Source organism: Oncorhynchus tshawytscha, unplaced genomic scaffold (genome assembly GCF_018296145.1).
Source record: "Oncorhynchus tshawytscha isolate Ot180627B unplaced genomic scaffold, Otsh_v2.0 Un_scaffold_7589_pilon_pilon, whole genome shotgun sequence".
NCBI lineage: Eukaryota > Metazoa > Chordata > Actinopteri > Salmoniformes > Salmonidae > Oncorhynchus > Oncorhynchus tshawytscha.
The window spans coordinates 933,707-960,000 of NW_024609826.1; the positions used below are offsets into that span (position 1 = coordinate 933,707).

General features: G+C 43.9%; 2 protein-coding genes across 4 annotated transcripts in view; one reads left to right on the forward strand and one right to left on the reverse strand.

Annotated features, from left to right (window-relative positions):
• trak1a (trafficking protein, kinesin binding 1a) overlaps nt 1-24,340 on the reverse strand; it is an 84,351-nt gene extending 60,011 nt beyond the window's left edge. Inside the window, exon 1 of one of the 3 annotated variants that reach the window (XM_042319121.1) lies at nt 24,320-24,340. Coding sequence is in view for 1 of the 3 variants with exons in the window: in XM_042319108.1 (XP_042175042.1) it covers nt 2,756-2,768 (13 nt within the window). In the remaining 2 variants the exon portion in view is untranslated. Of the gene's footprint in view, nt 1-2,755; nt 2,778-3,046; nt 3,245-24,319 lie in introns of those variants that run through there. The other 2 variants (XM_042319120.1, XM_042319108.1) reach the window with 2 other exon arrangements.
• Nucleotides 23,690-26,294, forward strand: part of ulk4 (unc-51 like kinase 4) — a 251,125-nt gene continuing 248,520 nt past the window's right edge. Inside the window, exon 1 of the mRNA XM_042319135.1 lies at nt 23,690-24,024. Coding sequence (XP_042175069.1) covers nt 24,019-24,024 — 6 coding nt within the window. The 5' untranslated portion in view covers nt 23,690-24,018. The remainder of the gene's footprint in view (nt 24,025-26,294) is intronic.

The window sequence follows — 26,294 nt, forward strand, 5'->3', positions numbered from 1 at the left end:
AAGATGAATGTGCAAGTAGAGATATTGGGTTGCAAAGGAGCAATATAAATAAATAAATACAGTATGGGGATTAGGTAGATTGGATGGGCTATTTACAGATGAGCTATGTACAGGTGCAATGATCTGTGAGCTGCTCTGGCAGCTGGTGCTTAAAGCTAGTGAGGGAAGTAAGAGTCTCCAGCTTCAGTGATTTTTGCAGTTCGTTCCAGTCATTGGCAGCAGAGAACTGGAAGGAGAGGAAGCCAAAGGAAGAATGGGCTTTGGGGGTGACCAGTGAGATATACCTGCTGGAGCGCTTGCTATGGGTGGGTGCTGCTATGGTGACCAGTGAGCTGAGATAAGGCGGGGCTTTACCTAGCAAAGACTTGTAGATGACCTGGAGCCAGTGGGTTTGGCGACGAGTATGAAGCGAGGGCCGGCCAACGAGAGCATACAACTCGCAGTGGTGGGTAGTATATGGGGCTTTGGTGACATAACGGTGATAGACTACATCCAATTCGTTGAGTAGAGTGTTGGAGGCTATTTCGTAAATGACATCGCCAAAGTCGAGGATCGGTAGGATGGTCAGTTTTACGAGGGTATGTTTGGCAGCATGAGTGAAGGATGCTTTGTTGCGAAATAGGAAGCCGATTCTAGATTTAATTTTGGATTGGAGATGTTTAATGTGAGTCTGGAAGGAGAGTTTAGAGTCTAACCAGACACCTAGGTATTTGTAGTTGTCCACATATTCTAAGTCAGAGTAGTGATGCTGGACGGTCGGGCAGGTGTGGGCAGCGATTGGTTGAAGAGCATGCATTTAGTTTTACTTGCATTTAAGAGCAGTTGGAGGCCACAGAAGGAGAGTTGTATGGCATTGAAGCTCGTCTGGAGGTTAGTTAATAACAGTGTCCAAAGAAGGGCCAGAGTATACAGAATGGTGTCATCTTCATAGAGGTGAATCAGAGAATCACCAGAAGCGAGAACAACATCATTGATGTATACAGAGAAAAGAGTCGGCCCGAGGATTGAACACTGTGGCACCCCCATAGAGACTGTCAGAGATCCAGACAACAGGCCCTCCGATTTGACATACTGAACTCTGAGAACTAGTTGGTGAACCAAGCGTGGCAATCATTTGAGAAACCAAGGTTGTTGAGTCTGCCAATAAGAATATTGTGATTGACAGAGTCGAAAGCCTTAGCCAGGTCGATGAATACGGCTGCACAGTAATGTCTCTTATCGATGGCGGTTATGATATCGTTTAGGACCTTGAGCGTGGCTGAGGTGCACCCATGACCAGCTCTGAAACCAGATTGCATAGCAGAGAAATTACGGTGAGATTCGAAATGGTCGGTAATCTGTTTGTTAACTTGACTTTCAAAGACCTTAGAAAGGCAGGGTAGAATAGATATAGGTCTGTAACAGTTTGGGTCTTTAGTGTCTCCCCCTTTGAAGAGGGGGATGACCGCGGCAGCTTTCCAATCTATGGGAATCTCCGATTTTGTAGCTCTTTCAGAACATCAGCTATCTGGATTTGGGTGAGTTTGTAATGGAAACAAAAAATCTGTGTGCTCATTGAACAAGTTTTGGATACAGCATAGCACCTCCCTGTTTCACTCCGTTTCAAAGTGTTTCTTCTCTACTGAACAGGACCCAGCAGAATGAGGAGAAATGCAGTCCCACTGCCCCCTGGGAGTTCGCTGAGTGAACACTGAGGGTGTGTCCCAAATACCACCCTATTCAATGTACTTTTCATCAAGGCCCATATGCCTCTGGTCAAAAGTAGTGCACTATATAGGGAATAGGGTGCCATTTGGGATTCACATTGAGCAAGCAGCATAATCTGGTCCCCTAACTGGCCTCATGACAGGAAGTGACAGGTCATAATAGAGTTTGGTTTCTCATTCTCACCACATCTCCCTCACTACGGCCCGTTAAGCAGCCCCTCCCCCCAGCATTTCCTGGGTTACAGCCTAGTCCCAAATAACATCCTATTCTCTATATAGTGCACTACTTCTGACCCTATGGACCCTGGTCAAAAGTAGTGCACTATAAAGGGAATAGGGTGCCATTTGTGACAGAGACCCTCTGTAACTCCCTCCTGAGATGTGTTTGAATCAATAAGAATGTCATTTTAAAGTACTCAGCAGAAGCCACAATAATGCAGCCGTACGTTAGATGAAACTGTCGTCACAGTGAATTGTGACATTCATTTCCCATGGGCTCTGTTTGTCAGGTTGCCAATACTGGTACTGTTCAACAGAAATGCTGATGAAACACCGCCCAGAGCATATGATCTTGCCCATTGTGATCCTAAAATTCAATGGTTCTACATGTAGTTCTATGATTTGACAAAGCTAAGCCATAACAAAGTGAGATGGGTACAGGCACATAGTAAGGCGCAGGAGTATGGTGTGGTTGGGTTTGTTGTGGTGAACAAGCGGATCTCTCCAGTGACTCGGACAGATGTGTTGTGTGGGTTCGTTCCCCTGATACCCACACAAAGGGACTGCTGGGTTGGTTCCCCTGATACCCACACAAAGGGACTGCTGGGTTGGTTCCCCTGATACCCACACAAAGGGACTGCTGGGTTGCATTGCTCTGCGCAGTGAAGCGCTGTGCTCTGCGAGGCTGTGCTATCTGCTGGGCACGATCCCTGCCAGTCCCCTGGGACAGAAACACTGACGCCACAACTTTATTCTTACATCTTGAGAAGCCACTTTTCATTTCTATTCACAGACAGAAGCATCGAGAGGGTTTACATTCACTTGTTTACCTTCCAGCTGCATTATACCAGTCAATAGCAGGCTTCAGTGTAACGGATGTTGCCCTCTCTCTCTCTTCCTGCAGTGTAGTTTATCCAGACCATACATCCCAAATGGAACCCTATTCCTTATATAGTGCACTACTTTTGACCAGGGCCCTATGCCATCAGTGAAATCCATAAACAATGCAGTGGAGGCTGTTTATGGCTTTCAGTTACACTGAATTCAAGACAAGTCAGAGCCATTTTCTGTCAATCAGAATTGGATTTGGTCTCCCACTGTCAGGGCTGTGCTGCACGTACCAGTGATGGTCCCGGCATCTCTGTAGACGGTGATGACGTCATCGGGGGGCGCGACCTCACTCACATACTGCTCTTCGCGGGGGCCGTGCACGCTGGGGTAGTCTGGCTGTGGATTGGAGGGTTCCCTGTGGGGAGGGGCGGAGGTGGAGGCAGAGGTGTTGTGGTGCGAAGCTGCGGTGTCCAGCTTGCTGGATGAGATTCACAGGAGAGCAGTATGTGCCATGGGCAGGGCCAGCAGCGGGCAGAGGGCGTCAGGTGGAGGGAGAGAAGCAGCAGCGGCTATACACCCTGGACCACACCACCACCAGACTACACCACCACCAGACTACACCACCACCAGACTACACCACCACCAGACCAGATCACTTCCTGTAGACGGAACCTGGGAGGAGAGAAGAGAAACATGAATTGGGTAACCAGGCAAATTCAAAAGGACCCACAGGACAGACGTTTAAATAATCAATAGGAAGGCAGGTCAGGTCACAGCAGGTCACTGTATCCCCTGGTTCAGGAGGGAAAATAACCAGCCTCTATTGTGGCTCTGTTCAGAAACAACTTTTCAGTTCGAGGAACTTCATGTATATAAAAAAGTGCCTAAGTGTTAGGGCCTATAGGGGCTAGGAGTTATGGACTAGGGCTTGTTTATGGAACGGGGCCATGTAAGACGGGTAGCAGTCAGCAGGATGTACTATGGGAGGGGTGAAGGACGGAAGGACCCGTTTTCCACTCTGAACATAAATGTTGGTGGGCCTCAACTTTCTCTTTCACTGTCTGGTGCTTGCAGAAGTCCGTTTGAGTATTTATAGCCCTATCAAACCACCTGGGAGACTGGTAAGACATAACAGAAAAAGTGTTGATGTCCTTTTCACACTTCAGAAGAAGTTACAAGACTGATATTAAGCTGTGAGAATGTCAAGATAAAGTGGGACCGTAAAATCAAATAAAAAACCATTTCTATTCATCTTAGGATGCAGTGATGCAGAGAAGATGTTCAACCTCCCTGTCCCAGTTTTGCTAGTACTGAGAAACAGAACATCAAGTGTGAAATGAGAAAATACTTCATGAAATGTAGGAAATTATTATAAGCTTAAAGCCACGTTGTGAAGAAGGTAACATGTCTGTTGGTCTTAAGGTGTCAGCATGCTTCAGTTCGGCTGGTAGCTAGCCGCCATATCTAGGATGTTGGGTGCAGTATTTCTCAATAAAAAAATGTGCATGAAAACTAGTTGTCTCTCGTTGAACGACAACATATACTTTATTGAAGAATCCTTACAGTTGACCAATCATGGACGAAGGGACATGCACGTCGGCTCCTGAACTTTGTCTGGCCTTGAGAAAAAAAATTGTGGCCCCGAACAACAAACAAAACCCTTACCCAGGTCCACAACAAACAAAACCCTTACCCAGGTCCACAACTAACAAAACCCTTACCCAGGTCCACAACTACCCAACAAAACCCAGGTACCCAGGTCAACTAACAAAACTAACAAAACCCTTACCCAGGTCCACAACTAACAAAACCCTTACCCAGGTCCACAACTAACAAAACCCTTACCCAGGTCCACAACTAACAAAAACCCAGGTCCACAACTAACAAAACCCTTACCCAGGTCCACAACTAACAAAACCCTTACCCAGGTCCACAACTAACAAAACCCTTACCCAGGTCCACAACTAACAAAACCCTTACCCAGGTCCACAACTAACAAAACCCTTACCCAGGTCCACAACTAACAAAACCCTTACCCAGGTCCACAACTAACAAAACCCTTACCCAGGTCCACAACTAACAAAACCCTTACCCAGGTCCACAACTAACAAAACCCTTACCCAGGTCCACAACTAACAAAACCCTTACCCAGGTCCACAACTAACAAAAACCCAGGTCCACAACTAACAAAACCCTTACCCAGGTCCACAACTAACAAAACCCTTACCCAGGTCCACAACTAACAAAACCCTTACCCAGGTCCACAACTAACAAAACCCTTACCCAGGTCCACAACTAACAAAAACATCACCATAATATTTGCAAACTCTTCTGAACGGTTTCTTCTAAGAAGCATGCGGATGCCTTTAGATGACCATGAAACAACAGGAGGCAAAATAAAAGGTGCAGAATCAGGTAGAGTTTTTATAGGCTAGGTAATACAACATTACAGTTGACAAAAAAATACTGACAAAATAAGCAAAACACAGGAAGGGTCCAAAAGATATATACCTTAGTCTACTAGTATCAACAATATATGATCTAATTCCATGCATAGGCTTCATTCCAAACCAAACAACACAAGGTGCTCGACATCCCCCTGTGCACGGTAAATACTGGCAAGCATTCACATGCGCACTACAACACACAGCTGATCACGGGACCGGCCGGTGAAAGCGCGGCAAAACAAACGTGAAAATTAAAAGTGATTAAATGAAGGGGGGGAAACGAAGTCGTAAGTCTTTGCCAATGAGCTCTTAAACATCACAGAGCATCAAATAGCTGATATATTTCATCTTTATTTTAACAGGGGGTCATGCTGAGACCAAAGTCTCTTTCAAAGATATATAAACTACACATCAACACATGTTCATATCACAACTAACAAAATCTACCCAGATCCACAACTAACAAGAGGTTACTGGCCAGGTAGGGGACATTATCACACACAAAATCTACCAGATACAGTAAGAGGTTACTGGCTAGCTAGGGGACATTACAACAATATTACAAACCATATCTACCTAGATACAACTAACAAAAGGTTACCCAGGTCCACAACAACAAAATTACACACCATATCTACCTAGATACAGTAAGAGGTTACTGGCTAGCTAGGGACATTACAGACAATATTACACACCATATCTACCTAGATACAGTAAAGGTTACTGGCTAGCTAGGGGACATTATCACACACCATATCTACCTAGATACTTCTAAGAGTTACTGGATGCCTTTAGGGGACATGAAACAACACAGGCAAAATAAAAGGTGCAGAATCAGGTAAGTTTTTATAGGCTAGGGACATTACAACAACATTGACAAAAATATCTACCTAGACAAAATAAGAGCAAAACACAGGAAGGGGACAAGATATATACCTTAGTCTACTAGTATACAATATATGATCTACTTCCATGCTAGGGGATTCCAAACAAACAACACCATAGGTCTACCTAGATACAGTAAGAGGTTACTGGCTAGCTAGGGGACATTACGCACTACAACACACAGCTGATCACTAGGGACAAGAGGTTACTGGCAAAACAAACGGGGAAATTAAAACCATGATTAAATAGATACAGTAAGAGGTTACTGGCATCACAGAGCATCAAAAGCTGATATATTTCATCTTTATTTTAACAGGGACATTACAGACAATATTACACACCATATCTACCTAGATACAGTAAGAGGTTACTGGCTAGCTAGGGGACATTACAGACAATATTACACACCATATCTACCTAGATACAGTAAGAGGTTACTGGCAGCTGAGGGGACCATATCTACCAAAGATACAGTAAAGGTTACACATCAACACATGTTCATATCACACACCATATCTACCTAGATACAGTAAGAGGTTACTGGCTAGCTAGGGGACATTATCACACACCATATCTACCTAGATACAGTAAGAGGTTACTGGCTAGCTAGGGGACATTACAGACAATATTACACACCATATCTACCTAGATACAGTAAGAGGTTACTGGCTAGCTAGGGGACATTACAGACAATATTACACACCATATCTACCTAGACAATAAGAGGTTAATAGGGGACATTATACACACCATATCTACCTAGATACAGTAAGAGGTTACTGGCTAGCTAGGGGACATTATTACACACCATATCTACCTAGATACAATAAGAGGTTACTGGCTAGCTAGGGGACATTATCACACACCATATCTACCTAGATACAGTAAGAGGTTACTGGCTAGCTAGGGGACATTACAGACAATATTACACACCATATCTACCTAGATACAGTAAGAGGTTACTGGCTAGCTAGGGGACATTACAGACAATATTACACACCATATCTACCTAGATACAGTAAGAGGTTACTGGCTAGCTAGGGGACATTACAGACAATATTACACACCATATCTACCTAGATACAATAAGAGGTTACTGGCTAGCTAGGGGACATTATCACACACCATATCTACCTAGATACAGTAAGAGGTTACTGGCTAGCTAGGGGACATTATCACACACCATATCTACCTAGATACAGTAAGAGGTTACTGGCTAGCTAGGTGACGTTACAGACAATATCACACACCATATCTACCTAGATACAGTAAGAGGTTACTGGCTAGCTAGGGGACATTACACAACATATCGCAGACTGAACTCAAGACCAGTGATGTTGAAAGGCTTGCTATAAATAGCAGACCACTTTGCTTTTTACTTCCCTCCTTTCCTTACCTCCTCTATTCTCCCTGTTGTCTGTACTTAAAGCAGAGGTCAGGTTAAAGCAGGAGGCTCTGTCGGTCTCTACTCCTGCAGGCTATCAAGACTAAATTGAGTCACAGCATTTCTATTCACTTGAGCGAGATGAGTCTATGATCATTCTACCTGCTATGATGATTCTACTAATTACATTGGATAAGTTAATACGTTTAAAAGTCTAGACTCAACCAATAAATATAATGAATTACAATGTTAGTTCTTATCCCAACCCCACCCAAGAGTGATGTTAGTTTTCCATTCTAAGCTGCAGTTCATTTCCTTACTGACTTCATTACAGCTTGCATAAGCCCACATTGCAATCGTGATGCACAGCAATAGATCAGCCACTCCCAGGTACTGTTCACTATGACCTGCTGGGTCAGGCTGCTGCCTCCCTTTGTGAGCTCTGCCAGAGAAAACAAGAGTAGACACGGGAGCTTACTGGGGAAATGTGAGTTACTTCAATGTTAACATTGAAATGTTTTAAATATAGTATGTATCCAGTCTACATCTTGCTGTAGTTGTACTGTTTGAGGACAGACCTGGTAATCTCAGCAAAAAAAGAAACGTCCCCTTTTCAGGACCCGGTCTTTCAAAGATAATTTGCAAAAATCCAAATAACTTCATGACAGATCTTCATTGTAAAGGGTTTAAACCCTGTTTCCCATGCCTGTTCAATGAACCATAAACAATTAATGAACATGCACCTGTGGAACGGTCGTTAACACACTAACAGCTTACAGACGGTAGGTCATTAAGGTCACAGTTATGAAAACTTAGGACACTAAAGAGGCCTTTCTACTGACTCTGAAAAACACCAAAAGAAAGGTGCCCAGGGTCCCTGTTCATCTGCGTGAATGTGCCTTATGCATGCTGCAAGGAGGCATGAGGACTGCAGATGTGGCCAGGGCAATAAATTGCAATGTCCGTACTGTGAGACGCCTGAGACAGCGCTACAGGGAGACGGGATGCACAGCTGATCGTCTTCGCAGTGGCAGACCACGTGTAACAACTGCACAGGATCGGTACATCTGAACATCACACCTGTGGGACAGGTACAGGATGGAAACAACAACTGCCTGAGTTACAATAGGAATGCACAATCCCTCCATCAGTGCTCAGACTGTCCGCAATAGGCTGAGAGAGGCTGGACTGAGGGCTTGTAGGCCTGTTGTAAGGCAAGTCCCACCAGATATCACTGGCAACAACGTTGCCTATGGGCACAAACCCACCGTTGCTGGACCAGACAGAACTGGCCAAAAGTGCACTTCACTGACGAGTCACGTTTTTTTCTCACCAAGGTTGATGGTCAGATTCGCGTTTATCGTCGAAGGAATGAGCGTTACACTGAGGCCTGTACTCTGGAGCGGGATCGATTTGGAGGTGGAGGGTCCGTCATGGTCTGGGGTGGTGTGTCCCAGCATCATCAGACTGAGCTTGTTGTCATTGCAGGCAATCTCAACGCTGTGCGTTACAGGGAAGACATCCTCCTCCCTCATGTGGTACCCTTCCTGCAGGCTCATCCTGACATGACCCTCCAGCATGACAATGCCACCAGGCATACTGCTCGTTCTGTGTGTGATTTCCCGCAAGACAGGATTACCAGTGTTCTGCCATGGCCAGCAAAGAGTTCGGATCTCAATCCCATTGAGCACGTCTGGGACCTGTTGGATTGGAGAGTGAGGGCTAAGGCCATCCCCCCCAGAAATGTCCGGGAACTTGCAGGTGCCTTGGTGGAAGAGTGGGGTAACATCTCACAGCAAGAACTGCCAAATCTGGTGCAGCCCATGAGGAGATGATGCACTAGCAGTACTTAATGCAGCTGGTGGCCACACCAGATACTGACTATTACTTTTGATTCTGACACCCCCCCCCCCTTTGTTCAGGGACACATTACATTTCTGTTAGTCACACATCTGTGGAACTTGTTCTGTTTATGTCTCAGTTGTTGAATCGTGTTATGTTCATACAAATATTTACACATGTTAAGTTGCCTGAAAATAAAGGCAGTTAACAGTGAGAGGACATTTCTTATTTTGCTGAGTTTATATGCAGTAGACAAGGCTGTGCCATTACTTGTCACTATTTTTTTGCTGTTAATTCAGCTGCTAAACCTGAACAAAGGGTCAACTGAGGTCATCATACAGGTGTGTGTGAAAGCAGATCTCTCACACACGCACACACACACACACTGCTCCCAGCAACAGATGACTGAAAGTCCTTAAAACTACCACTAAAGGCTCTTGCCATTGTAACGTGACCTCTACAAAGCATACAATATTATTCTACCTCTCACATGTCATGTGATATGACGCAACAACCCCAGAAACCAGGTCATACTACAATCAGATGAAGCGCCTGAGCGTTGGGAATGAACACACCACTCATAATACATTACACAACTAACATACTGGACAACACAAGGTAGTTGGAGGGCTTTCAATATCATTCACAATCAAATCCTACTGAATATTTATGACCTCTAAGACTATTTGGTTATAGAGCCATCAATCGAACTGTGACAAATAAAAGCACAGCTCTTTGATGTAGAGGTCTGACATCAAGGATCCACACATGAGTGATGGGTGGGTCATATGGGCACTGTGCATATTCACAGAAGAACATAGAAGATATCTGAGAAGCTCGCCTGGCACTGATAGAACTGTGGAGTCAGCGTGGTGGCTTAGGTTACTGACTTGATAGAACTGTGGAATCAGTGTGGTGGCTAAGGTCACTGACCTGGTGCCAGACAAGAGACCTCTGGATAGATCCCCAAGACAACACCAACACTCTCACACACACACACACACACACCCCCAAGTCTATTTGTCACATGCACAGGATAAACATGGTACACAGTACAATGAAATGCTTACTTGCAGGTCCACTCTCAACAATGCTGCATAATAAGGAATGATATAAAATCAGTAAATTGACCAGAAATATAAATACAGGGAGACACTCATTTACAGGAGAATATTTACAGGTGCCGAGGAAGGAGAACAGACACACACCTTGGTTGGAGGGCGATGTAGTATAGCAACGGTCCCCAATGGCACTCTATTCTCCATGTAGTACATAGTAGTGCAGGTAGGGCCCACAGGGCTCTGGTCAAATGGAGTGCACGACGTAGTGAATAGGGTGCTATCTGGGATACACACTCTGTGGGCCAGACAGCCTGTACCCCTCCCCTCGTCAGCAGCCACACTGAGCCCAGGCAGCGAGCCTCCACGTGGGGAAAGCCGAGCCAAGTGCACACTGATCACATCACCATCGTATCATCAGCCTGTATGTTAGGGGGCCGTGAGCTCAGAGGGCCGGTGCTGCTGTGCCAGACATCCCTGCTGCTATAGCTGTCTACACATACTGAATACACACACGTGAGTGTGTTTGAGCACAGCAGTGATACCGCCAGAGATGCACAGCAGCATGATCCTGCAGCTGACTCTTTAGTGTAAACGTCATCAACAAAACACACACACACACGCGCGCACACACACACAGGGGGAAATGTCTGCTCTACTCAATGAATCAATATTCAACTCAATGCCCTGTTTTCATGTGGTGATGATGCCTCATCTACTCCCTCTAAAACACATTGTCCCAGTCCATTACCTTTATGACAGCCTGGACAACCCCAGGGACATTACACAGATGGATGGCCAAGCCTGGCACTTTAAACACACCTCTGTCAGTTACTCTGACTCACTGACTCTCAGTACATGGGTCAGGCAGCTTGGATCACAGACTCAAGGTCAGGATTGTTATCAAGAGTGCAGAGAGCGAAATCAGTACAGGAATTCTCTCAGAAAAAGTGTGTTCCACACCATGCTGATTCTTTAGTGAAAGGATTTGTTCCAGTCTGATGGTTCTGGAACATCAGCACCCACACAATAACTCACCAACAGGACACACAGCCCATAAACTACACTGTGACTTCACTTCTCTGTGTTACACAAACAAACTGCTCCACATTAGCATTCCCTAGAAGTTCCATTGACCAGCCCGGCACCACTTAGCGATAGCTGGAAAGCACATTGGGAGTTGCAAGGCCGTACTTCATTGACCGTTAGCCTCGGGGCACACTTAGTAACACAAGTAGGGATGCACGATATATCGGTGAAAATATCGGAATCGGACGATATTAGCAAAAATGCCAACATCGGTATCGGCCCGATGTCTAGTTTAACACCGATGATAAAAACTGATGTCAAAGCTGCAGTGCAGACCTACAGTTGAAGTCGGAAGTTTACATACACTTATGTTGGTTTTTCAACCACTCCACAAATGTGGCAAGTCGGTTAGGACATCTACTTTGTGCATGACAAGTAATTTGTCCAACAATTGTTTACAGACAGATTATTTCACTTAATCACAATTCCAGTGGGTCAGAAGTTTACATACACTAAGTTGACTGTGCCTCTAAACAGCTTGGAATATTCCAGAAAAGGATGGCATGGCTTTAGAAGCTTCTGATAGGCTAATTGACATAATTTTAGTCAATTGGAAGTGTACCTGTGGATGTATTTCAAGCCCTACCTTCAAACTCAGTGCCTCTGATTGACATCAAGAAGAAATCAAAAGAAATCAGCCAAGACCTCAGAAAAAAAATTGGAGACCTCCACAAGTCTGGGTCATCCTTGGGAACAATTTCCAAATGCCTGAAGGTACCACCTTCATCTGTACAAACAAGCAGTGCGGCTTAGTTGGGTTGTGTATCGGAGGACACATGACTTTCGACCTTCGTCTCTCCCGAGCCCGTACGGGAATTGCAGCGATGAGACAAGATAGTAGCTACTAACAATTGGATACCACGAAATTGGGGAGAAAAAGGGGGTAAAATCGAAATAAAATAATAATAATAATTTCGGTGCATCACTAAACACAAGAGTGACACCTAGTGAGAGAGGTGACATATAGTGCTGCTGGTGAGTAAACTAGGGACTTGTCCCAAATGGCACCCTATTCCTATTGGACACTGGTCAAAAGTAGTGCACTACAAAGGGAACAGGGTGCCATTTGGGATATATCCGACATCTGTAATCTGTTCCCTATGCTGAACTCTGCCTGAAGTTTTTGAGATATCAGCGGTAGAACTGAAACCCAAGAAGAGACAGGCCTCAGTCACTCCGATACCCCACTGACTGGAACATTCCCCTCTAAACACCTGAGAACAGGTGAGGTTCAGGGCCCATGTCATGTGTCAGGTCATAATGACTCCTGGGTCTCCTCCAAGGCATATATATTAAGTGTTTCCAATGAATTGTTACTGCTATGTAACACTAATAAGGCTTATAATATACATTTTGTAAAGTAGACATAATCATGGGCCATTTTTGCCTTCCCTTTGCCAGTTCAGTTAAATCCTGGTACTTTTCATGTCTAAATAAAGATCTTCCTAATGATGGCAGACACGTCACCTGAGGCCATCGCTCAAGATCCACATCGCTGTGTCTAAATAATCAAAACTAAAAAAAGGTACAATAGCTTTCCATTACAGAGTCCACAAAACAACACATTATCTGGCCCAGTCCATTCTTATCCCAATGGGGCAAGTGTGCATCCCAAATGACACCTCACTCCCTACATCGTGCGCTACTTATAACCAGGGCATGGTACCACCTCACTCCCTACATCGTGCACTACTTATAACCAGGGCATGGTACCACCTCACTCCCTACATCGTGCACTACTTATGACCAGGGCATGGTACCATTTTGGATGTAAACCCAAGCCCAGTCACCATTTAGACCTAAAGTTAAGACCTGGGAGGGGTTTACAGTTTTGGGACACAAATAAAGTATTTGATTTTTTTTTTCGCACCACGCCAACCCAGGGCTTCACACCATGCCCAGCCTACCCTTTCATGTGGTATAAAAGACTGTACAACATAACTAGATACAGCAGCTGAACAATCACACACTTTTTAGTTCAACCAGTCCAATGGTGATTCAACTAGAACACAGAAGTGTCTAAACCCCCACCCATAAGGTTCCTGGGCTATGACCCATGACAGAATGCTGCTCACACCATGACACACCAACATGACGGGAGGAGGACATATAATCTGAGAGCAGCAGCCAGTGGCTAATAAAACATTGACAAGACAACACAGAACATGTAACCGTGCCAACAGAAGGAGATTCTATTTCTATGACAGTGCCCACACATGGACTGATCTAGTCCAGACAGATGGCTGATGTAGACACAACAAACATCAGAGATATACATCTAAAGGTGAAATGAATACCAGTATCGCTATACTACGATACCAGATGTTCCATGACAAAAAAGAAAATACCAGACTAAACTCTACGGTCTGATAAAACCCTACTTTATGTCAAATTGTGGATGCTATAGCTTGCAAAATAAACTAAATGTGACTATAGGTGACAACATCATGCTGTTTTCTCAAGAAATTAAATCCGCTTCAAGCTTCGTTTCCTTGCGACAATACTTCTGAGTAGCGTGATACTGGTACCGTGACAACCCTCAAATGAAGGTCCGGGAGACGAAGGCTTCCCAGGGGTTGTATTGTGTTATGACCTTAAGGGGTCATATGTCATATGATAACCACCTACCATCTCCCATCTGGTGTTGAGTGGTTACACACTGCCCCCATGACAGACACTCCCTAGCCATAAAATCAATACAAATCCATAGACAGAGCTTCTCAGAAAGGACTCGTGATCACAAAAGATATTCCCTTTCAACCCTCTCATTCATTGCACTGTGGACCAGTGTTGGGCTCAATTCTAATTCATTTCAGTGATATGAATTTTAAAAAACACACTTAAAAACTTTCCACATAAATAGCTTCTCCTTTTCAACTTATTGAGATGATTAAAATTAGATTACCCTTTTTCAATAATTGAATTGTAATTTCAGTTTACTTCCTGAATGAATTGAATTGAAGCCCAACCCTGCTGTGGACTCTAAGACCCAGCAGGCTATTTCATGGAGGAATTACAGTCATAGAAAGCAACACCCCTTGAGGACACTGTCAGCTGTTGCTTTAAGACATGCTGCAAAGTCTCCTAGTGATTCTGAATTAATCTGATTGTGTCCGTTATAGAGAGATACAGGATAGAGACATCAGCACTGCCTGTCGGGGAACTGAATTTGGACCACGTACCTGGCATAGCATGCTTTCCCTTTATCCAAATGTTGAATAGACATGCAGACAAATTCATTTATTCAGGGAAGGGAATAATAACCTACTACTCTAGAGTAATAAAAACAATTACACCGATGTTATTTGGCAGGTCATGGATCAACTAGGAACAATTAATTGCGTGTGGGGCGGGTTGTAGGGAAAAATCTGTCCGATGTCGGATATCGGGTGGGGCTAGGAATGGATGTGGCAGGCATGGGGCGGGTGCAGCTCCAAAAGAACTGACCCGTGCAGGACACTACCTGCAGCCAACCAGGTCCTGAGTTCACTGTAGGGGAAACTCTCCAAAGTGGCACGAGGGCATTGTGTTTCATCTAAACAAGGTTCACAACACCCTAGAGAACAGCTCAACAGTCACAACCACTGATTATTATTTGACCCTGCTGGTCATCGTTGAACGTTTTGAAGAACTATCTGGCCTTAATAGCCATGTACTGTTATAATCTCTACCCAGCACAGCTAGTAGAGGACTGGCCACCCCTCATAGCCTGGTTCCTCTCTGTTTCTTCCTATGTTTTGGCCTTTCTAGGGAGTTTTTCCTAGCCACCGTGCTTCTACACCTGCATTGCTTGCTGTTTGGGGTTTAAGGCTGGGTTTCTGTACAGCACTATGTGACAACAGCTGATGTAAAAAGGGTTTTAGGCTGGGTTTCTGTACAGCACTATGTGACAACAGCTGATGTAAGAAGGGTTTTAGGCTGGGTTTCTGTACAGCACTATGTGACAACAGCTGATGTAAGAAGGGTTTTAGGCTGGGTTTCTGTACAGCACTATGTGACAACAGCTGATGTAAGAAGGGTTTTAGGCTGGGTTTCTGTACAGCACTATGTGACATCAGCTAATGTAAGAAGGGTTCTATAAATACATTTGATTAGAACACACAACACATTGTGACAACGTTATTGACCTCTTCTGAATCCACTTGTGTTTGTCTTACATGACTAAATGTCTCTACTGGTCCTCAAATGATAGACACTGGCAACTAGAAGGATATAAAATAATGAGTTCCTTAAATGATCCTCTCAACATGTTCAATGCACTCAGAGACTAGCCTGGTCCCATATCTGATGGAACCAAAGTCAGAGAAGTTGGCTGAATATAAAATCATATCTAGAACCAGGCTACCCTGAGACCATTCCAGTAATAAACACCAGAACATCTAGAACCAGGCTGCCCTGAGACCATTCCAGTAATAAACACCAGAACATCTAGAACCAGGCTGCCCTGAGACCATTCCAGTAATAAACACCAGAACATCTAGAACCAGGCTGCCCTGAGACCATTCCAGTAATAAACACCAGAACATCTAGAACCAGGCTGCCCTGAGACCATTCCAGTAATAAACACCAGAACATCTAGAACCAGGCTGCCCTGAGACCATTCCAGTAATAAACACCAGAACATCTAGAACCAGGCTGCCCTGAGACCATTCCAGTAATAAACACCAGAACATCTAGAACCAGGCTGCCCTGAGACCATTCCAGTAATAAACACCAGTTATCTTGATGAACTAAATTGTAAAGTATTTTGACAGTGATGTATTTTCCATTATATGTTGGACCCCAGCAAGACTAGCTGTCACCATTGACGTAGACTAATGGGGACCCCAGCAAGACTAGCTGTCACCATTGACGTAGACTAATGGGGACCCCAGCAAGACTAGCTGTCACCATTGACGTAGACTAATGGGGACCCCAGCAAGACTAGCTGTCACCATTGACGTAGACTAATGGGGACCCCAGCAAGACTAGCTGTCACCATTGACGAGACTAATGGGGACCCCAGCAAGACTAGCTGTCACCATTGACGTAGACTAATGGGGACCCCAGCAAGACTAGCTGTCACCATTGACGTAGACTAATGGGGACCCCAACAAGACTAGCTGTCACCATTGACGTAGACTAATGGGGACCCCAACAAGACTAGCTGTCACCATTGACGTAGACTAATGGGGACCCCAACAAGACTAGCTGTCACCATTGACGTAGACTAATGGGGACCCCAACAAAACAATTAAAAATAAAAGAACTTGGAAGACATTCACATGGTAAATGATATGCATACATACCAGAGGTCTCTGTCTGAACCAGACTAAGAACATAACAGCCTTTCAGTGTAATGACCTCCCTCTACCAGGACTACAGCCCCATCCGAGATCAGCACAATCTATTCAATTTACTGTCACGTCTAGAGTAGGCCGAAATCCAATCATGTATTCCACTGACCCTCATTGGAAACAAACAAACACATGCTGACCCATAGTCAGACAATCAAACAGTCAACTTCTTTTCCAACTAGCTCCTGGGCTGTGTTCCAAATGGCACTCTATTCCCTATATAGTGCACTACTTTTGACCAGATCACTATGGGCATTATATAGGGAATAGGGTGCCATTTGGGATGCACACCTGATATGAGGAAAAACAACCTCAACAGGGACACAGGTCTGACCTGATGACAAAGTAGCCTACTTATATCACCAGAAAAACGATGCATTCAACTAGATACATTAGCCTGCCTGACTATTAATAGCTAGCTGAATGACAAATGGCCATACGTAGTTTCTGTAATGGGTTTTTCTCCGTCAGCTCATTCCGAGGTGTCACACTTTCCACAGGAACTCTGGTCTGCTCCCTGTTATTATATTTCAGGGCACGTCTCCAAAGTAATGCAACTCTTTCTTAACAGTCCCCCTGAAACTAACTGAACAAAGGAGAGAACAACGGGAGTGGAGGCATTATGGGATCAAGTCAGAGGCCTGCTACTGATGACTGCCTCAGTCACACACAGAGGAACACTTTCTGAGGAAAGGTGGTGGGATGGTGTGATCCTTTGTCTGTGGCTGTGTAGAGTCTTACAGTGAAACTGCTCATTCTGTTCTGATTAATAATCACTTTGTGTCCCCCACGTGTCCTCCTGCCTTGTTTGCCATGGAATAAATGTTGTGATGAATCTGTCATATACAAGTGGGGGGAAAGAGGTCAACTAGAAATTATATCTGCTCATTCTAATTGGACCCTCGGACAGTGTTCTGCTGCCAGCAGCCAACTACCAGGACACAGGGCCTACATTTCCCAACAACTAGAGGAAAAGGGTTGTCCCTCCTGTTCAAGCAGTCAGCTGTGTGTTGAGCAATATTTGAAGCTGCAGTCTGTAGCTGTGATTGGGTAGAAAGGCAGAAAGTGGGATGCCCATTGCCCCCAAAAAACAAAAGCTTTATTTACAAAGGAGTGGAATGGAGCTGAGCTCAGAGCCCCAGCATGCCTCATTCCAGCAGGAGACTAGTCACACTATAGTGAGGCAGGCAGTTAATCTGGACTTGCTGAAAGGCAGAGTCTCCATGTCTTTCTGCCATGGCTAACGCTAGCTAGTGTGCCTCAGGATATTAACTATAAACTTTCAACAAAACATGCATATATATTTCAAATGTGAATGTTTGTGAGATTAGACAGATGATGTGAACTCATTTGATTAAACAAAACAGTTCAACTGAAGAAAAACCTTTAGTTTAACATTTATACGAGGGATGAATGAACTATTAGTCATCTGGAGGGGTTGCTTTGCTTCAACTCTTTGAATGATGAAACTGCCTCTCAGCATGTTGCACAACTGGTGAAAAAGAGGAACGGGATATTGATGTTATTAGTCAAAATGGAGAGATGTAGTGCCTGACCGACTGTAGAAATAGATATGAACTGTATTAGACTAAATGGAGAGATGTAGTGCCTGACCGACTGTAGAAATAGATATGAACTGTATTAGACTAAATGGAGAGATGTAGTGCCTGACCGACTGTAGAAATAGATATGAACTGTATTAGACTAAATGGAGAGATGTAGTGCCTGACCGACTGTAGAAATAGATATGAACTGTATTAGACTAAATGGAGAGATGTAGAGCCTGACCAACTGTAGAAATAGATATGAACTGTATTAGACTAAATGGAGAGATGTAGTGCCTGACCGACTGTAGAAATAGATATGAACTGTATTAGACTAAATGGAGAGATGTAGTGCCTGACCGACTGTAGAAATAGATATGAACTGTATTAGACTAAATGGAGAGATGTAGTGCCTGACCGACTGCAGAAATAGATATGAACTGTATTAGACTAAATGGAGAGATGTAGTGCCTGACCGACTGCAGAAATAGATATGAACTGTATTAGACTAAATGGAGAGATGTAGTGCCTGACCAACTGTAGAAATAGATATGAACTGTATTAGACTAAATGGAGAGATGTAGTGCCTGACCGACTGTAGAAATAGATATGAACTGTATTAGACTAAATGGAGAGATGTAGTGCCTGACCGACTGTAGAAATAGATATGAACTGTATTAGACTAAATGGAGAGATGTAGTGCCTGACCGACTGTAGAAATAGATATGAACTGTATTAGACTAAATGGAGAGATGTAGTACCTGACCGACTGTAGAAATAGATATGAACTGTATTAGACTAAATGGAGAGATGTAGTGCCTGACCGACTGTAGAAATAGATATGAACTGTATTAGACTAAATGGAGAGATGTAGTACCTGACCGACTGTAGAAATAGATATGAACTGTATTAGACTAAATGGAGAGATGTAGTGCCTGACCGACTGCAGAAATAGATATGAACTGTATTAGACTAAATGGAGAGATGTAGTACCTGACCGACTGTAGAAATAGATATGAACTGTATTAGACTAAATGGAGAGATGTAGAGCCTGACCGACTGTAGAAATAGATATGAACTGTATTAGACTAAATGGAGAGATGTAGTGCCTGACCGACTGTAGAAATAGATATGAACTGTATTAGACTAAATGGAGAGATGTAGTACCTGACCGACTGTAGAAATAGATATGAACTGTATTAGTCAAAATGGAGAGATGTAGTGCCTGACCGACTGTAGAAATAGATATGAACTGTATTAGACTAAATGGAGAGATGTAGTGCCTGACCGACTGTAGAAATAGATATGAACTGTATTAGACTAAATGGAGAGATGTAGTGCCTGACCGACTGCAGAAATAGATATGAACTGTATTAGACTAAATGGAGAGATGTAGTGCCTGACCGACTGCAGAAATAGATATGAACTGTATTAGACTAAATGGAGAGATGTAGTGCCTGACCAACTGTAGAAATAGATATGAACTGTATTAGACTAAATGGAGAGATGTAGTGCCTGACCGACTGTAGAAATAGATATGAACTGTATTAGACTAAATGGAGAGATGTAGTGCCTGACCGACTGTAGAAATAGATATGAACTGTATTAGACTAAATGGAGAGATGTAGTGCCTGACCGACTGTAGAAATAGATATGAACTGTATTAGACTAAATGGAGAGATGTAGTACCTGACCGACTGTAGAAATAGATATGAACTGTATTAGACTAAATGGAGAGATGTAGTGCCTGACCGACTGTAGAAATAGATATGAACTGTATTAGACTAAATGGAGAGATGTAGTACCTGACCGACTGTAGAAATAGATATGAACTGTATTAGACTAAATGGAGAGATGTAGTGCCTGACCGACTGCAGAAATAGATATGAACTGTATTAGACTAAATGGAGAGATGTAGTACCTGACCGACTGTAGAAATAGATATGAACTGTATTAGACTAAATGGAGAGATGTAGAGCCTGACCGACTGTAGAAATAGATATGAACTGTATTAGACTAAATGGAGAGATGTAGTGCCTGACCGACTGTAGAAATAGATATGAACTGTATTAGACTAAATGGAGAGATGTAGTACCTGACCGACTGTAGAAATAGATATGAACTGTATTAGACTAAATGGAGAGATGTAGTACCTGACCGACTGTAGAAATAGATATGAACTGTATTAGACTAAATGGAGAGATGTAGTGCCTGACCGACTGTAGAAATAGATATGAACTGTATTAGACTAAATGGAGAGATGTAGTACCTGACCGACTGTAGAAATAGATATGAACTGTATTAGACTAAATGGAGAGATGTAGTACCTGACCGACTGCAGAAATAGATATGAACTGTATTAGACTAAATGGAGAGATGTAGTGCCTGACCGACTGCAGAAATAGATATGAACTGTATTAGACTAAATGGAGAGATGTAGTGCCTGACCGACTGCAGAAATAGATATGAACTGTATTAGACTAAATGGAGAGATGTAGTGCCTGACCGACTGTAGAAATAGATATGAACTGTATTAGACTAAATGGAGAGATGTAGTGCCTGACCGACTGCAGAAATAGATATGAACTGTATTAGACTAAATGGAGAGATGTAGTGCCTGACTGACTGCAGAAATAGATATGAACTGTATTAGACTAAATGGAGAGATGTAGTGCCTGACCGACTGTAGAAATAGATATGAACTGTATTAGACTAAATGGAGAGATGTAGTGCCTGACCGACTGTAGAAATAGATATGAACTGTATTAGACTAAATGGAGAGATGTAGTGCCTGACCGACTGCAGAAATAGATATGAACTGTATTAGACTAAATGGAGAGATGTAGTGCCTGACCGACTGCAGAAATAGATATGAACTGTATTAGACTAAATGGAGAGATGTAGTGCCTGACCGACTGTAGAAATAGATATGAACTGTAAAGGCCCAGTAAGTGTTGATTACTTAGGCAGTAGACGTTCAACTAGTAAAACATGCTTCATAATTACTGTATTTAAGAATAGAGAGAAGTGACTGCAAGAGCAAGAGTGGATCCTCTTATTTTCATCAGTCCATTAGCCATGTCTATACCTCAGCTGTAGGCAAGTTAGAATTCAGGCCAAACAAATCCAGCCGAACACATTTGCATTAGCAGGATTGGACTGGACATACAGACACAACATGAACCACCTAATTATAGTGAGTGATACTGGCTGCCATAAATAGGAGCAGTGAGAGTTGAGGGTGAAAGAGAAGAAGAAGAGGTGTTAGGGGAGAGAGAGAGAAGGTTAGGGGAGAGGGGTGAGCGAGAGAGAAGGTTAGGGGAGAGGGGTGAGGGGTTAGGGGTGAGCGAGAGTTAGGGGTGAGCGAGTGAGGTTCGGGGTGAGCGAGAGAGAGAGAGTGAGGTTCGGGGTGAGAGAGAGAGAGAGTGAGGTTCGGGGTGAGCGAGAGAGAGAGAGTGAGGTTCGGGGTGAGCGAGAGAGAGAGAGTGAGGTTCGGGGTGAGCGAGAGAGAGAGAGTGAGGTTCGGGGTGAGCGAGAGAGAGAGAGTGAGGTTCTAAATGGGGTGAGCGAGAGAGAGAGAGTGAGGTTCGGGGTGAGCGAGAGATGAGGAGGTTCGGGGTGAGCGAGAGAGAGAGAGTGAGGTTCGGGGTGAGCGAGAGAGAGAGAGTGAGGTTCGGGGTGAGCGAGAGAGAGAGAGTGAGGTTCGGGGTGAGCAGAGAGAGAGAGAGTGAGGTTCGGGGTGAGCGAGAGAGAGAGAGTGAGGTTCGGGGTGAGCGAGAGAGAGAGAGTGAGGTTCGGGGTGAGCGAGAGAGAGAGAGTGAGGTTCGGGGTGAGCGAGAGAGAGAGAGTGAGGTTCGGGGTGAGCGAGAGAGAGAGAGTGAGGTTCGGGGTGAGCGAGAGAGAGAGAGTGAGGTTCGGGGTGAGCGAGAGAGAGAGAGTGAGGTTCGGGGTGAGCGAGAGAGAGAGAGTGAGGTTCGGGGTGAGCGAGAGAGAGAGAGAGTGAGGTTCGGGGTGAGCGAGAGAGAGTGAGGTTCGGGGTGAGAGAGAGATGAGGAGCTAGAGAGAGATGAGGGGAGAGTTCTTCTGCCCAGGTGTTGCTGAAGCATACCAGATCTAACAACGCCTGGATAGGCATCAGTTTACCACATCATATGTTGTAGCAATCTGGTGCCCAACGGCACAGTCGATGATGTGACACGCAACCATTGGTTGATGCACGCAACGTCTGAACAGGGGAACACAACCAAGCTCTCCAGGCCAAAACACACGTGCAGAAGAGCAGAGAAGAAGACATCACTCATGCATTAAGAGGATGAGAAAATGCAAGAGACCGAAATAAAAGGCCAGTGGCTTTTCCCAGAGATTGTGAAATGAGTAGGAAAGCAAGGTGTCCCTCGAAAGTCTCTCCACACTAAATCACATTGAGATCAACGGACTATGTCTAAGAACAATACCCAGTCCAAATGCTCAGCTGTATGGTTGGTTATACAACCCATCATCTCTCTCTCTGCTGCAGGGAATGGGATGGCACAATTATTGAGCTGCTCGGATGCAATCTGTTAAAACACAAGGATTATAAATCACGCATGGATGGCATGGCCCCGGCTGAACCTGACTGACACACACACACACACACACACACACACACACACACACACACACACACACACCAGTAGAGTATAGGCTGCTTTCACTTTCAGAAACCAGGGAGATTTAGTAAGGGCACCTATGTGACACGTGTTTCACAATGGTCAATAGGGCATGATTAGGATACACATGATTGGTTGAACTTAATGTGGCCTTGAATATTAGATCTCAAAATGCCAGTGTATCAGATAGAAATGATGTTTGTGTGTGTGTAGTTGAGAACAGCTAAGAGCAAATCAAAATAAAATAAAAATGAGGTAGACCTTACAGTGAAATGCTTACTTACATGCCCTTAACTCTATTTCTTGAACTGCATTGTTGGTTAAGAAAACATATACTAAATAAACTAAAGTAAAAAGACTATGCATAGATAATAAACAGCGAGTAACAGCAGAGTAAAAACAAAGGGGGGTCAATGTAAATAGTCCAGGTGGCCTCAGCATCTCCGCTATTAAAGTCTGGGATGGTGGCCTATGGTCAAACATAGCCAGCAATGTGGAAAGCTTGCACATCTGGAGACAAGGAACAAAGTTAACCAATATGTGTTAGGCTATGCAGCGGGTTCAGATCCATTACCTCACTGCTCATGTAATGCAAATAAAAGGAAGGTGTCATTGTGATACTTTTAAACATTTTGTTTTGTATTTTTGGAATGAAACTGTCTAATAGGGAGTATGTTTACAGGCAGATCATGTGCCTTCTCGATTGCTTCATTTATAGTCCATCGTGGCCCTCAAGAAGAAGACTCCCAGTCCACCAGCCACTGCATGAAAAACTGACCAAATATACCTTGAAGACAGCAAGCCATTAGGCCGAAGTGTTTGGTTCAGTTAAACGTTAAGAAAGCTTGAATGTAATCAGATCACAATCTGATTTGTATAAGAAAGCGTATTAAACCCTGCCTCTAGACACACGGCTTCGATTTTTCATCTGGATTTAAGGAGGGAGAGAAATGGAATCAGAATGTCACATCACGTTCTACTGATCTAGAAGCTGGGGCACTCTCGTGCACATAAAGTAACCTGTCAAAATGTCGGTCAGTGAACCATTTATTTTATTTCACCTTTATTTAACCAGGTAGGCTAGTTGAGAACAAGTTCTCATTTACAACTGCGACCTGGCCAAGATAAAGCAAAGCAGTTCGACACATACAACAGAGTTACACATGGAACAAAAAAAACATACAGTCAACAATACCGTAGAAAAAGTCTATATAGTGTGTGTAAATAAGGTGTAACACAAATGCTACATAATAATCAGTATTTATTTACATTGACACAATGTTTCCAAATGTAGGCAGTTGATACTCAATGAACTGTGATGACACTTACCACGTGAATAGCGACAAAGAATCCGAATGATTTCAGTTCGTAGTGCGGAATCAACTGTTTCCTTTCTGTGTTTGGCCTCAATTCATTCAGTCGCCAATTATATTCCGTAATGGAGACCATCCGCTTTTCTCAAATATCGCCCATGGAACTGTTGGTCTGTTTTGTAGAAAAAAATACTAAATAGTACAAAAAGTAAAAGTGCATGAACAACCAAAGAAACGTACAAAAACACCTTCGCCGTCGCTTACATTTGGGGAGAAAACTTCTGAAGCAAATGTAGCCTATGGATGAAAGAAAAGTATCGCACGCAGCATGCTAGTGTCGTTTTCTTGGTTCGTTTAGCGTACACTGTCTCAGAGAAGCCTCCAAGTTATTGCGAAAAAATAATAATTGTGCAGTACTATAACACAGAATCTAATTCAAGTAGATTTCACGAAGTTGGAAATGTTGAAGAGAAAGCCGGGTGTGAGTGTGTCCAAAATCCACGCTGATCGCTACCGGTGGCACATTCCACTTGAACGCATCGAACATGATGACATCACTCTCCTCACAGCTGGAGGGTGCTGTAGCTCTTGAAAACCCTTGTTATCTGTTGGGTTTTCAGCAGTTAGCTTCGCACATTGTTGGATGTGTGTGAACTACAATTCCGACATTGTGCTTTAACGTTTAGAAGCATCAATAATCATCACTTGCAAAACTGTTTTCAAAACATATGCTCCTTATCCTTCATATCAGTGAGAAATAATATTTCAAATAAAAACGATACACTTAGCCTACTGCACAGATCCATAAGCTGTGTGCCAGTTGACGAACTACACTTTCTCCACAGTTACATTTACACAGTTGTTAGGAAGACACGCTAGGCTAGATAACTAATTAGCACAGATGGCCGACGTGGAGATATGGTTGTGTGGAAACACTATGTTTTGGGACACTGTAAAGTCCATAGAGAATAAGAGCACCTCCTCCCAGCTGCCCACTGCACTAAGGATAGGAAACATTGTCACCACCGATAAATCTACGGTAATCGATCACTTCAATAAGCCTTTTTCTACTGCTGGCCATGCTTTCCACCTGAATACCCCTACCCCGGCACACATCTCAGCACCCCCTGCATCACCTTGCCCAAGGCCCCCCTTCTCCTACACCCAAATCCAGACAGCTGATGTTCTGAAAGAGCTGCAAAATCTGGATCTCTAGAAATCAGCTGGGCTAGACAATCTGGACCCTATCTTTCTAAAATGATCTGCCGAAAGTGTTGCAACCCCTATTACTAACCTATTCAACCTCTCTTTTGTGTTGTCTGAGATCCACAAAGATTGGAAAGCATTCTAGACCCAAACTGTTATAGACCTATATCCATCCTGCCTTGCCTTTCTAAAATCTTCGAAAGCCAAGATCACCGACCATTTCGAATCTCACCGTACCTTCTCCAATATGCAATCTGGTTTCCGACCTGGTCATGGCCATCGATAAAAGACAGTACTGTGCAGCCGTCTTCATCTACCTGGCCAAGGCTTTTGACACTGTTAATAATCACTGCATTCTTATCAGCAGACTCAATAGCCTTGGCTTCTCAAATGACTGCCTCGACTGGTTCGCCAACTACTTTTCAGATAGAGTTCAGTGTGTCAAATCGGAGGGCCTGTTGTCCGGACCTCTGGCAGTCTCTATGGGGTGCCACAGGGTTCAATTCTCGAGCCGACTCTTTTCTCTATATATATACATGATGTCTGGTGATGGTGATTCTCTGATCCACCTCTACCCATTCTGTATACCTCTGGCCCTTCGTTGGACACTGTGTTAACTAACCTCCAGATGAGCTTCAATGCCATACAACTCTCCTTCCGTGGCCTCCAACTGCTCTTAAATGCAAGTAAAACTAAATGCATGCTGTTCAACCGATTGCTGCCCGCACCCTCCCGCCCGACTAGCATCACTACTCTGGACGGTTCTGACTTAGAATATGTGGACA